At 33.9% G+C, this 15722-nt stretch overlaps 1 protein-coding gene across 2 annotated transcripts in view; it reads left to right on the top strand.

Annotated features, from left to right (window-relative positions):
* The window catches only part of LOC145242260 (uncharacterized), a 19652-nt gene extending 6410 nt beyond the window's left edge, over positions 1 to 13242 (top strand). The window contains exons 2-3 of one of the 2 annotated variants that reach the window (XM_080105271.1): positions 1437 to 1494; positions 9100 to 13242. In XM_080105271.1, coding sequence (XP_079961397.1) covers positions 9569 to 10513 — 945 coding nt within the window. In that variant the 5' untranslated portion in view covers positions 1437 to 1494; positions 9100 to 9568 and the 3' untranslated portion in view covers positions 10514 to 13242. The remainder of the gene's footprint in view (positions 1 to 1436; positions 1495 to 9099) is intronic. The other variant, XM_080105270.1, reaches the window with a different exon arrangement.
* Positions 13243 to 15722: the final 2480 nt, after the last annotated feature.

Raw genomic sequence — 15722 nt, 5'->3', positions numbered from 1 at the left:
CTTGATAAGTGGTAACCACCGTGTAAAAAAAAATATATATATATTTGTGTGAAATTTCCAAAGAAAATCGGCCCAGCTATTTCAGAGCTTACAGTTGAACGAGCTTACACAGACATATACAAAGTACTGTTTATATATAAGCAGAGATAGTGATAATAATTTTTATGAATTATTAAAGAATATTAATTTTGGAAATTCAAATATCTGTCCATAGCCGAGTATCTATAACTTAAAAAAAACAAACAGTATTTCTCAAAGGAGCCATTATTTTATTCAAAGAACCACAAGCTGCATATTTTATAATCTATTTATTGGAAGTAGGGAATAAGGACCCCCAACCAATTTCATTGTGAAAGAAAGGAAACAAAAAGACAGATTTCAGTCAACACTGGTTCGACCTTAACTTTTGCATGCACATACAGGGGCATTTTTTTTCTTAAATCTCGTTCGCTGCCACCATGCAATGGCATTGAGTTATCTTTTTGATGATAACCTATACACATTTATAATAGATACATAAGTCGAGATAGATTTCACACACAGCCATGGGTATCACCAAGCTGATCTCCTCTGTCGGTGGTCAGTGAAAGAGGGAAATCCTTCTAGACCGAAATAAATTTTATGCATAACAAAATCATAAATACAAGCAACAAGTTCTAAATTCATAATTATTATGTCGGTTTTTAATGTGGGGAAAATTGTGTACCCCACAAAATATTTTGTAAATAATATAACTAGTTTTTATTATTTTTCATAGGCGATACACATGAAGTGGTGGGGGATGGAAGTGCCTATATATTTATCTTTTTATTAGAGAGGGAGTATCTAAGAGGAATAATTCATACTATGATAATCATCAAATGCATATGCATTTTTTGTTTTGGTTAAAAAAAATTTTTTTGTCAAATATGCTATTATTAACCAATACTGTTTTCTTATATTTAAAATGGAAAAAAAGTCACCCATGAAAACGAGAATTTTCCAATTTAAAACTTGCACTATTATCTAAACTCAGAAAAATGCGGCTTGTTTTCTGCAGTATGCATTATTTTTAACTCGTCTAAACTTAATACGTAACCCAAACGGTATTACTCTAAACCAGTTTTTAAATGAGTTTTTCAAATCTAAATTAATACAAAATAACCCGACTTCACAAATGATAAAAGTTCCATTATCATATTTTAATTATAAGGTAAAGCTAAAATGCTTGAATATTCTCTATCAAGGTAGATAAAGCCAAAAACATCCGCATATTAATATGGGAGGAGAGACTATTTTCAAATATCATCTTAAACTGGGAATGGAGCAACAGACTTATATCAGTAGATATTAATAGGTCCCTCTTACCTTTTTTTTTAATTAAAGAGTAGATAATGCACTGAGGTTGTGTTATCGGCAGCTCCAGTAACTCTCGCTTCTTCTTTTTTGTTCTTCAGTCCTCATTTCCAATGAGTGATTTTTCTGACAAAGGGTGAAGAAAAAGCTACTTTCCAGGTCAGTAGTATTTTCTGAACAGTAGCTTGAGATGTTCAAAATTTTCTGTTTCTATATCTATCCTTGTGGCCATGTCACTAGTAAGGGTGTTGGAGGTAAACGTTTCATCTGGGCTGACGTTACCTGCCTGATAGTCAGAGACCCAAACCTTGTATTAACCACTAAGGACGCTGTCCTATCAGCAGGTACAAAGTACTGAGGCTGCTGTATTGCCATTTCTGGACCATGCAGTAGTTTCTGATGGGGCCTCTCAATGTCATACTAGTGGGTAATTGTTACGGCTTTACCTTATCATGTGCTACAAAAAAAATTCCTGTCTTTTTCTCTCTTACTTTCCCTTTCTGTCCTGCTCTAAGCAAGTTTGTCGACCTGTTCCACAAATCCCAAAACCTCAACATGAAATATCTTCAGAAATAAAACACAAATAAACCTAGAACCCCATCCTCCAATGTAGACCCCTACTACCATGTCTCCTTCTCCAACATCAGGGGTCTACATTCCAACCTTCCAAACATTGAAACCCAATTACAGGAGACAAAATTGGACATATCCTTTCTAAGCAGAACTGGTATAGGGCCGATCACTTCCCTAGATGAGTTCATAATTAAAGAATACTCTAACTTAACATCTAAATCTGACCCCCAAGATCACCATGGGCATGGAATATGTGCCTACATTAAAGATGGCTTTCCGTGTGGTAGGGATATCTCCAGAGAAGAACCTAATTTACCTTATATGTGCTTCCAGGTTGCACTAGCTTACACCACTGCATTTATATTTGCCCTCTATCGCCCTCACAACAGCAGGGTTACTATCTTTAAGAGTATATCTGAGAAAATTAATCACATCCTGTCTGCTCATCCTTCGGCTAACATTCACATTTGTGGTGACTTCAATGTCCATAATGTGGAATGACTGACCCACTCAAATAAGACAGATGATGAGGGGAGGTTCTGTCATGATTTTGTCATTGCCTATGACCTCACTCAGATTGTTCACAAACCCACCAGTGTGCCTGATACTACTGGTTAGTATGCAAGCCTTCTAGACCTTTTTCTCACAACTTCCCCTGAGCTATGTTCATGTTCCGTTCTATCTTCTCTGAGATCCTCTGACCACTCTGTTGTATCAGTTAAGATAAAAATGAAATGTAATAAGTCTTCAGACGTACCTCTCCACCGTACTGTATATCGATACTCTATGGCTGAGTGGGATAGCTTCCGTACATTCATATCTGATCTACCTTTGCAATCCATGTTTAAAAAGAAAGTGTCCTCTACAGTATCAGGCCTGACTGAATGGTAAATTGTAGGCATAGACCGATTCATACCATCCCAAAAATTCCAACAAAAACCTAACAACCAGCCATGGTTCTCCCCAGAATGTGCTGCAGCCACTGTGCACAGAAATCAGTTTTTCCATAGCTACCAACATAATAGATGCACTGAGACTAAAGCTGCTTTCAGGTCTGCCAGCAACCACTGTAAAAGAGTAATAAAAAATGCAAGAGAACTATATGCTCAGTCCATTAAATCCAAAGTAGCTGAACAGCATCTTGGTTCCCACCAGTTTTGACAAATAGCAAATAGGATCCTGAACAGAAACGTGTGTTCTATCCCAACCATCATCAATGGACCTGAGGTCATCTCATCAGCATCAGACAAGGCCAAACTATTTGCCAAGAACTTTGTAGCTAATTCTACCCTATGCGACAATGACCATCAACTCCCCATATTTCCTCCTATAACAGACAACACACTATGAAACATACAAATATCTGTACATGAGGTTGCCAAGCTAATCAAGAACCTTGATTCCAGTAAAGCAACTGGCCCTGATGGCATTCCAATTATAGTGTTGAAAAAGCTTCAACCAGAACTTGTCCCCATACTTACAAAACTGTTTAAGCAATGCCTTGAGAAGTGCTTTCCAACACCCTGAAAAACCTCATCAGTATGCCCTGCATTTAAGAATTCAAGTGATAAGTAATCTCCCTCTCGGTACAGACCAATAAGTCTCTTGCGTGTCATGAGTAAGCTGCTGGAATCCATATTAAATAGAGAAGTAGTCAACCACCTCAGCAGAAATAATCTTAATGACACACAATATGGTTTCCATTCTGCTAGATCTACTGCAGATTTGCTAACGGTTATATCTCATAGGATTAGCGAATCTCTCGACAAAGGCTTCCTTTCTAGGGCAATTGCTCTTGACATATCAAAGGCCTTCGATAAGGTATGGCATAAGGGTCTACTTCACAAGATTTCCAGCTACAGTATAACTGGAAGTGTTTTCTCAATCATTAAATCATTTCTCTCTGATAGGCTCATAAGAGTGGTGGTTGATGGGCAGAAATCAGAGGCCCAGAGTATTAATGCTGGAGTCCCTCAGGGGTCCATCCTGGGCTCAACTCTCTTCCTGATCTACATCAATGATCTCCCAAAACACATACTTAAATCATTCGTTGATATCTATGCTGATGACACGACCATCTATGGTAACACATCAAAGGTCGTAAATAACAAAGTTCTCTCTAATTCTCTCTTCTCTGATCTTGAGTGTGTGGTACAGTGGGGGAAGATGTGGCTAGTTACTTTTAATGCATCTAAAACCAAGCTCCTATCTTTACATCATCAATGCTCTGATCCCCATCTGGCATCAATTGAAATGGATGGCTCGCATCTAGGGGAAGCTCCATGTTTTGACAAGCTTCTGGGCAAGTTTCTGATTTGAAATGGAACACGTACATCAAGTCTGTTGCTAAGGTCACTTGGAAAATGGTGGGATCCTTCTACTGCTCCAGAAGATATCTCACTACTGATGCAATTCTCTATCTGTATAAAAGCCAAGTACATCCAAGGATGGAGTACCGTTGCCACATCTGGGCAGGAGTTGCTAAAAACAGCCTATCCTGCCTCGACAAAAGAGTACAAAATAGACTTTGTGGCTTAGTAGGAGATGCCCTTTTCACTTCCCTGCAACCTCTCTCCCACAGAAGAGACGTTGCGAGCCCGTCTTTGTTTTATTGTTATTTCCATGGCAGGTGCTCATCTGAGCTTCAATCTCTGGTTCCCCTTTGTCAATCTTTCATGCTAAACACCTGTCTAGCTGAAACCACTGTCAAAATTTTTCCCCACTCTTTATCTGTGCTTAAGTCAAAATGTAGTTCCATGAACCAAGCTTCTTTCTTAGAAGTGCACGCCTGTGGAACTCTCTTCCGTTTGCCTATTTCCCACCTGACTACAACTTGGATGTCTTCAAGCCAAACATAAACAAATTCCTGATAAACCGCCCCCTTAAGTAAGACACTTTATCAAATCTCCAATACTAACGGTTACAAAATACTATCCCATTGATTACTGTACACAAAATAACCCTTATCTCTGAGTGGCTTACGGGCTTTGATAAGTGATGACCTCCATGTAAAAAAAAGAATAATATCTACTGTAAAATGAAACCAAAATTTTATTTTTATTATTTAATATTTTTACTTTTAAATTATAAAATAAAACGCATTTAATCATTTTAAAACTTCATCTTGCATTATTTCTTTTCAAGAATAATATCTACTGTAAAATTACATGAAAATGTTATTTTTATTGTTCAGTGTTTTTAATCTTCCCAAAATGAAGGCCTTCTGGATTTATACTTTTATTAAAAACTATGAAAAATAATAAAAACGAGTTATATTATTTACAAAACATTTTGTGAGACACACAATTTTTCCTACATTAAAAACTGACATAATAATTATGCATTTAGAACTTGTTGCTTGTAGTTGTGATTTTGTCATCCATAAAATTTACCTCAGTCTTTTGACCAAGGTAAATTTAGGATTTGCCCTTCACTGACCACTGAAAGAGATCAGCATTATTAGATTGAGTTTTAATGGAGGGAAAATTATGTTCTCACAAAATATTTTCTGAATAATATAACTTGTGTTTATTATTATTTAATAAAAATATCTATCAAGAACCCCTCATTTTGGGGAGCTTATTCATCTCAAAAGAGAACACTGTGGTTAGAATGCCTGCCTTTTAAATATTTGGTTTAAATAGTTTTATTTAAAAGTTTTGTAAATATATAAACACACTATGTAAAAGATCAACCTTGGTCACAAGTAAATAATATAATGTGTTGTTATTATTATTATTATTATTATTATTATTATTTATAAAAATATTAATCCATAATGCCTCATTTTCTGAAGATTGTTTCTTTCAAAATAGAACAAATGGCTGCTCTTAAAAAGTGTGGTTTAAATAGTTTTATTAAAATTTTGTAAATATATAAATGAAGTCTACATAAAAAGTCAACCTTGGTTGCAAGTAAATAATATGACTCGTTATTATTATTATTATTATTATTATTATTATTATTATTAAAATAAAAATATCAATCTAAAGTTTGGTTTAAATAGTTTTATTAAAAAGTTTTTTAAATATATATAACCGCACTCTTGATCGTGAAAATCCATGAAACAATCATAAGTGTATGTGAAGGTCAAGATCATCCTAATTTCGACCAGACCTGTTCTTTTTGAGGGTTTTTTTTTCATGGTGCAGTCGGTAGCGGTCCTTATTTCCTACTTGGTCCAATTAATTTCAAGAATACTCGAATGGCAAACATTTTTTTCTTTTGTTTTCTATTTAACATTTAAATTTCATAACGAATTATAATTCATAAACTGTTAATTTACCTATAGGGCATTAACCATTCACTTTACAAATATATAAATTTTGATTAAAACAAATATTACTTGGGATAAAACTAAAGCAATTTGCTTTCAAAAACCTCCTTTTTATTTGTATATATATATATTAATTGGTTTAGCTTACAGCAAAGTCAAAACAAGTTTATGAATGTTTTTACAAGTTTAACATACAATTTCAAAAATCAGATTCAATGTACATTGGTTGATTACATGTAAACAGCATGAAAATACATCCACAACAAAGATTTTGTTTTATTGAAATGTATTTTTCGTAAGGAGTTTTAATCAATTTCCTATTTTAGGATTAGACATTCACTCAGGAAATCAAGATTTAATTTTACTATAAAATATCTCTTCAGTGACAATAGTTATCTGCCTTCTGTGTTTGCTTGAAGTCAAAAGAGCTTCTTCAGCCGAATCCCTAATAGCATCTAAGGAAGAGACAAAACTATGGTTGTTAATCAGAGAAATAAAGAATGCCTACACTCCTACTGACATTAGAATCCCCCCTCTCTCCCGACCCAAAAATATCTTCAGTAGAAAGCACACAATTACTTAAGAATGAGAATTTGGCAATTAAAAGTTACAGTCAGATACGGCTACAAAATTAATTAACCTACACTTTACAAATATATAAATTTTTGATTCACACAAATATAACTAACAATCAAACAAAAACAATTTACTTTCAAAAACCTTTTTGTTTGCATATTGTTGAATTGTTTTACAAACAAAGTAGGTCACATAATTACTGACTGAATGAAGAAAAACAAGTTGGTTTGTGTAGAATTATTTGCTGTTTCCAAATATATCAGGATTTTTACAAGTTTACTATAAAATTGCCCACATCACATTCAGATTATTTTAGTCAATTGCATGTATATGGCACAATCACATTGACACACTGGTTCTCACCAGATCATCAAAGTTAAGCAACATTGAGCCTGGCCAGTACCAGATGGGTGACCATTTGGGAAGGTGAGGTGCTGTATGTACTGCAAGGTCAAATACCAGGTTGAGAAACTGGCGCGGTCTATCCTTCTCTCGTGGCTAGATGGGACTCTCTTAAGTCATGGTAGGCACCCCATCTAGTGATGGTGTCAGGATAAAAGATACCCTTGATAGCCCTGGCAAAGCATCAAGTATTCAGCTACCGACAAGATTTGAATTACACTACAAACTCGTGTAGTGAGTTCAATCTCGGCTGCAGCAGCGCTGGATGGATGGACCTGTAAACAGCATGAAAATAAATCCACAAAGAAAGTTATTTTTAATTTAAATTTTTGTAAAGTGTTTGTAACAATTTCCAATTTCAGGATTAGACATAAATTTTGAGTTTGGGAAATCTGATTCACTCAAGAAGTCAATATTTAGTTTTATTATAAAATACAACGGTGATTCTAAAAGTAAGGTTTCGTATATTTTAACTTAAGAACTAAAATGTTGAAGATCTATGAAGATGGGGGTGATACTACTTAAATGAGCAATCTTTTCAACTCCAAAATTTATTTTTCTTGATAGTCACCACCATTTTACCATTTGGTGATCGCAAAAGTCCACAGCATGCTTTTTTACACATATCCCTGTCGCCACTCTGGAATCGAGGAACCCATTTCCTAACTGCTAACATCAACTGAATTTTCTTCATAAACGTTCAACAGGTGCCAGAGAATTGCAGTTAAATGGGCTTGTAAGCAGCAAAAAAGAAAAAAAGTTCAGCTAGAATTCGTCACTGTCAACTTTCTCTTTCAACTTCCAGCAAGCGTCCTCTCCATCACCTCTGCCAACAGGCATTTTATTAGAAAACTGACTCCATTCCATTTGCATATGTGTGCATTAGGCGATGACATCTCATGCGATTTCACCATCTTTAACCTCTCTATCTCTCAGATCTCATCTCTCTCTCTCTCAGATCTCATCTGAAGGTAAGTTGTATAAACACATAATGCACACACACGTGGACGCCTTCTTCTTTGCTTCTTACATTCAACTCTACAAGAATGTTGATCAATTTAATTTTTTTCTGCATGTAGGAATTTGAATTCTTCCATGCAGGAAAATTATATTCGTCAGAAGCAGAGATGTGTCACACCATCAATATCTGCAACATAGATGAAACTGTATGATCATGAATAAGTTCAATTATCATGAAAATGCAATTTGCCATTCTCTCTGGTCCATTTAGGCAGAAAAGTAGGAAGTATTACTTTTGGAACGTCCCTTGTATTAATATATATATATATATATATATATATATATATAAAAGTGAACGTGTCTGTGTGTGTACATTTCCCTATGCAATAACTCTATCAATTTTCAGTCTACAGACTCGAAATTTGATATACAGGGTACTGAGATTTGGGAAAATCTTTGTAATCTTTTTTCGGACAAAAATTTGGCTGTTAAGGTGTCAAAGTTCAATGATTTGACCTTTGAGAACTCTACCAAACTCCTCTGACAATTTTGAGTCTAAACACTTTAAATTTTAGATATAGGTTCGTTGGACATGGATCTAACTTAATAACTTGATTTGAGCCCAAAACATTAAAGGGTAAGTGGGTCATGATAGGGGTCAAAGTTAAAAAAATTTACCACTTTTTTTTTTTTTTGCTCAACATACACCTCCAAACACCCGGGCAACGCCGGGCTGAAATGCTAATAAATAATAATATTTGAACTTTCCACAAATCTCTGCAATATGTGTACTGAAAGGTAATATGAAAATAAATGTACTGAAAGGTAATATGAAAATAAATGACATTTTCATAAATTTCAACAATTTCTTATTAACTATCTTAACAGTAAGTTGTTTCTATTTTAATAACGTTATAACAAAGATTTATCTAATATTTTTTTGGTCAGTAATTAAATGGTGTTTTTTATATTCACAGGTAAATAGTTAACTGAGAGGAAAAAGGAACACATCTGGTGGTCATATACTGGATCAAAACTTTACTTACCCGAGTTTCAAATATCAAGTGTTTTTCTTTCATTCTGGGACCTCATATAACTCTACGTGCAGTCTGTTTTTAAATCGGTATTTTTTTTAAAAGAATCATTTAAAACGACTTGAAATTAATTTGGATGAAAGCATATTAAATACTGAGGTTTGTCTCATTTCTCATAAAAGCAAATTCGTACAGAACCTGTGTTTTTAAATAATTATATTTTTAAAGAATTCTCATTGAATACGACCGGATATTTTTTTAGCAACATCATACAGAATTTGGGTTATATCATAGCATATTAAAATGCTATTTTTTTTTATCTAGTCTCTCTTAAAAGCAAATTTATAAATTCATAAAGAATCTGTGTTTTTAAATCATCATATTTTTAAAGAATTGTCATTTAAGACAACATATGGAAATGGGAAAAATAAAGCCTTTCTCGTGTGAGGTGTGTGGAAAAGATTTTTCCGAGAAACGTGCTTTAAAAAAACATGTGCGAACTCACACCGGCGAAAAGCCGTATGCGTGCGAAGTGTGTGGCTCAGCATTTGCATTGAGTTCTACATTAAAAGTTCATGTGCGAAGACACACTGGCGAGAAACCGTATTCTTGTGATGTGTGTCCGTCGATGTTCACAGACAACGCTACGTTCAAACGACACATGCAAAAGCACACCGGAGAGAAGCCTTTTACTTGTGACACATGCGGATCAAGCTTTTCACGCAAGTATCTCCTAACACGCCACATTCGAACACACACTGGAGAGAAACCGTTTCGATGTGAAGTGTGTGGCGCAGCTTTTGCTGATAAGTCACATCTGACAGTGCATGAGCGGAAGCACACCGGTGAAAAGCCATTTGAATGTCTGATATGCCAAGCTTCGTTTCATGATCCGACTTCGTTTAAGAAGCATGTGAAAAGACACCAGGGCATAAAACCTTATTCTTGTGAAGTTTGTGATTCTGAATATTATGATCAGTATACGCTAAGAACTCATATGCGAACTCACACTGGGGAGAAACCCTTTTCCTGTGAAGTGTGTAGCTCAGCATTCACATTAAAGTGTAGTCTACAAAGACACATGCGTTTACACACTGGAGAGAGACCTTATGTCTGTGGCATGTGTGGCTCATCGTTTATAGACCCATCTAATTTAAGACGACATGTGCAAACTCATACTGGGGAGAAACCATATTCTTGTGAAGTTTGTGGATCAACTTTTGCATATAAAGTTAATTTAACTAACCACAGGCAGAAGCACAATGTAGATGAATCTTCAAGTGATGTTACCTCACGTAATAGCACGAAGCTGGATACTCCACCAGACAAGGTAAATTCTTGTCCTAAAATTCAATAAGACCAAGAGACCAAAAGTAAGATATACTAGAACATATGAAAACGGTTAATTGGAGAGAGGAAAATTATGTTCTCATTTTATTTACTGACTCTGTGTTTGAGAGATAAAGAACTTTAATGGAACAGTCAAATATCTATGTATACCATATAGAGTTCAAGAGTTAGCTCTAGATAGTGGGCCCCTTGATTTCTGAGAACTTTGACTGAAGTAAAATAAAACTATAAAAAATTAGACACCATGCTGAGTGTCTTCATTCTCTGAGGACAAGAGCTTTTCAGGAAAACCCTGCATGAGGATATTTCAGCCTACAAATATAGCCTTACCAAATCTACAAAATAACTTGGTATTCCAGGCTGAAATACCATCTCAGTATTGTTACACCACACTTGCTGATACTTTGAGAACTTTGAATGAAGCAAAATAAAAAAAACATTTTTAATTGAAAAATATGAATCAGTCTAGATAATAAATAAATACAGAGTTCAGTTTTTATCTTGAAACATGATGTTAGGTAATACAAAGTTGAGTTTTTATGGACAAAATCATTCCAAAACTGAAACCTATTTTTTAATTAAAAAATTGAAGATTTAGAAAGACAGAAGTTGTACCATTAAAGTGAGTGACCTTTTCTGCTCCAGAATTTACTTTTTTTCTGCATAATCAGCACTATTCTCAATCCACTTTAGCCAGTGATCAATCATGGATAAGCATGGGCTTTGTCATATGAGAGTCATTCGAAAAATAAAGCCTCCCACTTTTTAACTCAAAAAGTTGAAGACCTACAAAGACGGGAGTTGCACCATTAAAACGAGCAAACGTTTGTATTCAAGAATTTACTTTTTTATCTACATAGTTACCACTGTTCTCAATGCACTTTTACCAGGAGTTCAATAAGGCATCTCAGCTTCTGACACACATCCATGACAGGAATTGTTTTCTTAGAGTCTTACATTGTCAATATCTGCAACAGAGAGATGAAACTTTCCAGTCATGAATGCATGCTTTGTTACACATATCCCTGTCGCCACTCTGGAATCATAACAATGCACCATGTGGACAGAAAAAAAATATAGGAGGCATTACTTTTAGAACTTGTGTTATCTTTTATGGCAAACTAGCCTGGGTGCCCGGCATTGCTCAAGTGTTTTCAGCAAAAAATTTGTAAAAGGTGGTAGCAGGCAGGCAGGCTCAAACCCGTACTACAAAGGAGGAAAAGAAAGTGAAAAAAAAAAATGTGTTAGCTGTTGCACCCATTGGCAAGTCAGAAGTGACGTAGGTTTAAATTAAGGCTAGACAATCGGAAATAGGTGCTGCCTTTCGAGAATATTGGCGAAAAAAGCAGCCCCTCCCTGTAGAAAAGTGCCCAGTTGAGGGTGAAGGAATGAATGTTTTTGACCAATTTTCGATATTTGTTGTTCGAAGGGATGAGCTTCAAAATGATGCTGATCTCGTGAAAATCCGTCACTTCTGTCAAAAGTTTTTGCAAGACATACAAACATACATACATGCATACACTCATACATACATTTAACCAGATAGGTGAGATTTATATTATAGATTAGTATGTCATTACGTTCCTCAAGGATAAAATATTAACTGCAGAATTTTATATGTGGTGCTCGGCATGAATATCATATCTTTATTAATGAAAATAAGACTTTATAAACAATAACATAGTTATATAGTCAATTTAAGAAAAAGAAACTAATATTCCTCTAATTTAATTCAAGCTTGAAGATGTAAGTAAATCTTAAATGAAAACTTGGATATCAATGTATCTCTTAAAGAATCCAAGTGTTAGCCACAGGACAGGTCTACAAACTTAAGGAAGTAAAATAAAAAAAAATAAGACACTCTGCAGATGTATAATATGTAGTTGAAATTTTTCACATGATGCTTGTGGATCAGCTTTTGCAGAAAAGTTTAATTTTACATCTAACATTGTTTACATGATACAAACTTTCATATAGTATGTTTTATTGTAACTTAGTATTACATTTGGTTAAAGCATAAAATATTAAATGCAGATTTTTATATATCATGTGCAGGAAGACATCCGTTGATACAGGAATACAGTTTGCATTGTAATGAATATAGGGCTGATTGTTTTATAGAGAAACTAGAAGAATACTTGCTGTTACCAGATCAGGCTATCTGAAGATAGGGTCCTCTTGACTTAAATACACCAAACACTGATGTTATTGTTTTTTTTTTCCTTTCCATTTGCAAAACACAATCATGTTCTGCAAAGCCCAAAACAAAATCAATTTATCTCTACAAAACACCATGAATAAATATCTGAAGATGTAAAGAACTTGAACTATAAAAACTTTTGGTGAAATGATTGAACCGAAAAAAAGGATCAATATGCTATGCAACAAAACAACCAAACCAAACACCATGAATAAATATTTGAAGTATAGAATCTTTTTCTTTTCCAAAATTACTGAATTTGGCATGAAATGACCCAAAAAAAGTGTTCATATGTTGTGAAACAAAACAACAAAACCAAATCAAGTAGAACAGTTTTGCACCATTATAAGTTCTTTTACAAAGATTAACATTTTCATAAACAAACAGTTTTGTTATAAGTTCTTTTACAAAGATTAACATTTTCATAAACAAACAGTTCGCACTAATCTTTTCACATATACACGCACTTGTGCACTTATGGGATTTTGCCGGTGAGCGATCAGAAAGCAAACTAAATAATAAAATTTTTTTTTACATACATGCGTGGTTGCTGTTCATTCTTTTTATCATTGTTTTTCCATGTATGGCCATTGATACCATAGTGGTTGTGATCTGTTTAACTTAAGACGAATGTACTCTTACTGGAAACTAGTGGAGATTTCAAAGGTTTTATTAAAAAGAGAAAGTTGGTCCATGGAGGAGAGAGTCTAAAATTAATCTCTTGTTCTACTTGGGGATTGAGCAACGGCAGACATTGGGGTTACATTGTTCAGATTCTCTTGACATCTTCAGATGCATTTCGCCTCTGTCTTTTCCAAGTTCTTACTGTCTAAAAACTCTGTTCTGTGTTTCACATGTGATGTAATTTTTCTGATATCATTTTTAGCATGGTTTGGCTAGGGTCTCGATATATAGTAATTAAAATCCGGATAGAATGATATTGAAGCAAATGCCTTGAATTTGTTTTTTTTCTAATTTCAAACTAAATCCACTACATGATTCGAATTCTAGAAACTATTTAAAATACAAGGTGTAAATTTAATAGGTCTTAAAAACTAATTGAAACTCAGAAGATCTTAATGACAATAAATCAAATCAATAGAAATCTGAAATATTTTTTTTTTAATGAGGAGTTATCCCCATATCACACCAACTGAATCTTTGTCAAGTATGTAACTTTAAATATATATCTTACTCCTCTCTACTTAGTTTGTGCAAACATGTTGGTGGGCAGGTAAAGACCTGGCTGACAAAAATTAAAAACAACCTAGTAGTACTATTTGATCCACAAGTAGTTGGTCTCCAGAGATAAAATTTTGAGTGGTTAGCCAAATCCTGTAAACTTGCCCAAGATTGACAAAACAGGAAGTTCAAGATGCAGTTCATCCCTAGGAGGCAGCCTTATCAATCTCACCAGGATGATGCTGCTTAAAGTATAAGTAAGTCATATATAATTCTTACAAAAAATATTGCCAGTTTATAGAGGTGCCTCCTTGATCTCTCACTACTGACAAAATTAAAGTGAAATTTTTTTATTAGGCTACAAATAATTCGAAGAGTCATATATCTGCACACCGTCGTCTCTGCTTGGCAAATTGGATCATAGGTATTCTAAATTTAATAGTTAATAGTGTAATGGGTTTAAGTAGCTAATAAATAATAAATATAATGAGAAATGGTTTATGAAGGATAATGAGGACTAAAAAATGAATAATATCGGTATCAGAATTTGAGAAGATTAGAGTCAAATCTGTATTATAAGTAAACATATAACTTATATACTTATATAAGTACTTTATATAAGTATAACGTGGTGAAGAGTATTTCAAATAGCAATATATATATATATATATATATACTTGTTTATTGTTATATAAACATGGTCACATCCTGCTGCTACAAATAGCCACTTGTTTCAATCAAACAACAAATATCATCAGGCAGCGACTTGACTATTCAAAAGTTCAGTGAATAACCTTATTCACTGAACTTTTGAATAGTCAAGTCGCTGCCTGATGATATTTGTTGTTTGATTGAAACAAGTGGCTATTTGTAGCAGCAGGATGTGACCATATTTATATAACAATAAAGTATTATCAGCTCTTTTTATTGAGCACTATCTAACAACCCCATTGAATTAATTAGTCCATTACTTTTGAATTTAAAAAAAAACGAGTATATATATATATATATATATATATATATATATATATATATATATATATATATATATATATGCTATCACGATTATAAAGGGCAAAAAAATGTTTTAATATTCATGATGAAAAAGAAAAGGGGAGATTATTTGTTAAGAGGAAGGAAAAAAGGAGAAAGGGAAAATACAGTTTGAAAGAGGCAGAAAAGGATAAAAACGAAGAAGAGTTTTGTCAAATACGTATTAATAGATGGCAGCAGTAATTTGTGCATGCCAACAAAGTTATAATTCGGTTAGAATTTCTGTGGCGTCCATCTAACTTGTGGTGGTAGGGCCAGATGAAGCAAAGATATGCCTAATTCAAAAGAAGGTAGAAATATGCGTCCAATAAAAATAAGAAAAGATCTTTTAAATAAATGAAAGGGATAATGATAATAGATTTATAATTAGTAAAAGTTGTCAAATGAACGGGAAGCTGTAATATATTTATTGGGTTGTTATGGAATTTAGTTAACGTTAGGGGAGGGGTTGAAGATTCGGAGTTTTTTTAAATTTATTTTCGGAACAATGGAGGTTTGAATTAACATAGGCTGAGTGATTTTATTTCAGGAAACTGGAATAAAGTAAAGCAGTAATGGATATATAGCACCAAGCACCACCATCGGTGGCCGTGTATATAGCTATTATCATAATTATTACTAATGGGATAATTATTATTATCTATATATTAATACGATAGTGTGTGTTATTTTCTGTGTCACACTTGCATCCAGGTCGTTCAATTGTTATGTACTATCATCATAATTATTACTAATGGTATGAAGCATAGATTATTATTATTATTATTATTATTATTATTAT

The sequence above is a fragment of the Euprymna scolopes genome, chromosome 21 (assembly GCF_053919585.1).
Source record: "Euprymna scolopes isolate OS-2025 chromosome 21, ASM5391958v1, whole genome shotgun sequence".
NCBI classification, from domain to species: domain Eukaryota; kingdom Metazoa; phylum Mollusca; class Cephalopoda; order Sepiida; family Sepiolidae; genus Euprymna; species Euprymna scolopes.
This window is presented reverse-complemented; position numbering and strand designations above follow the sequence as displayed.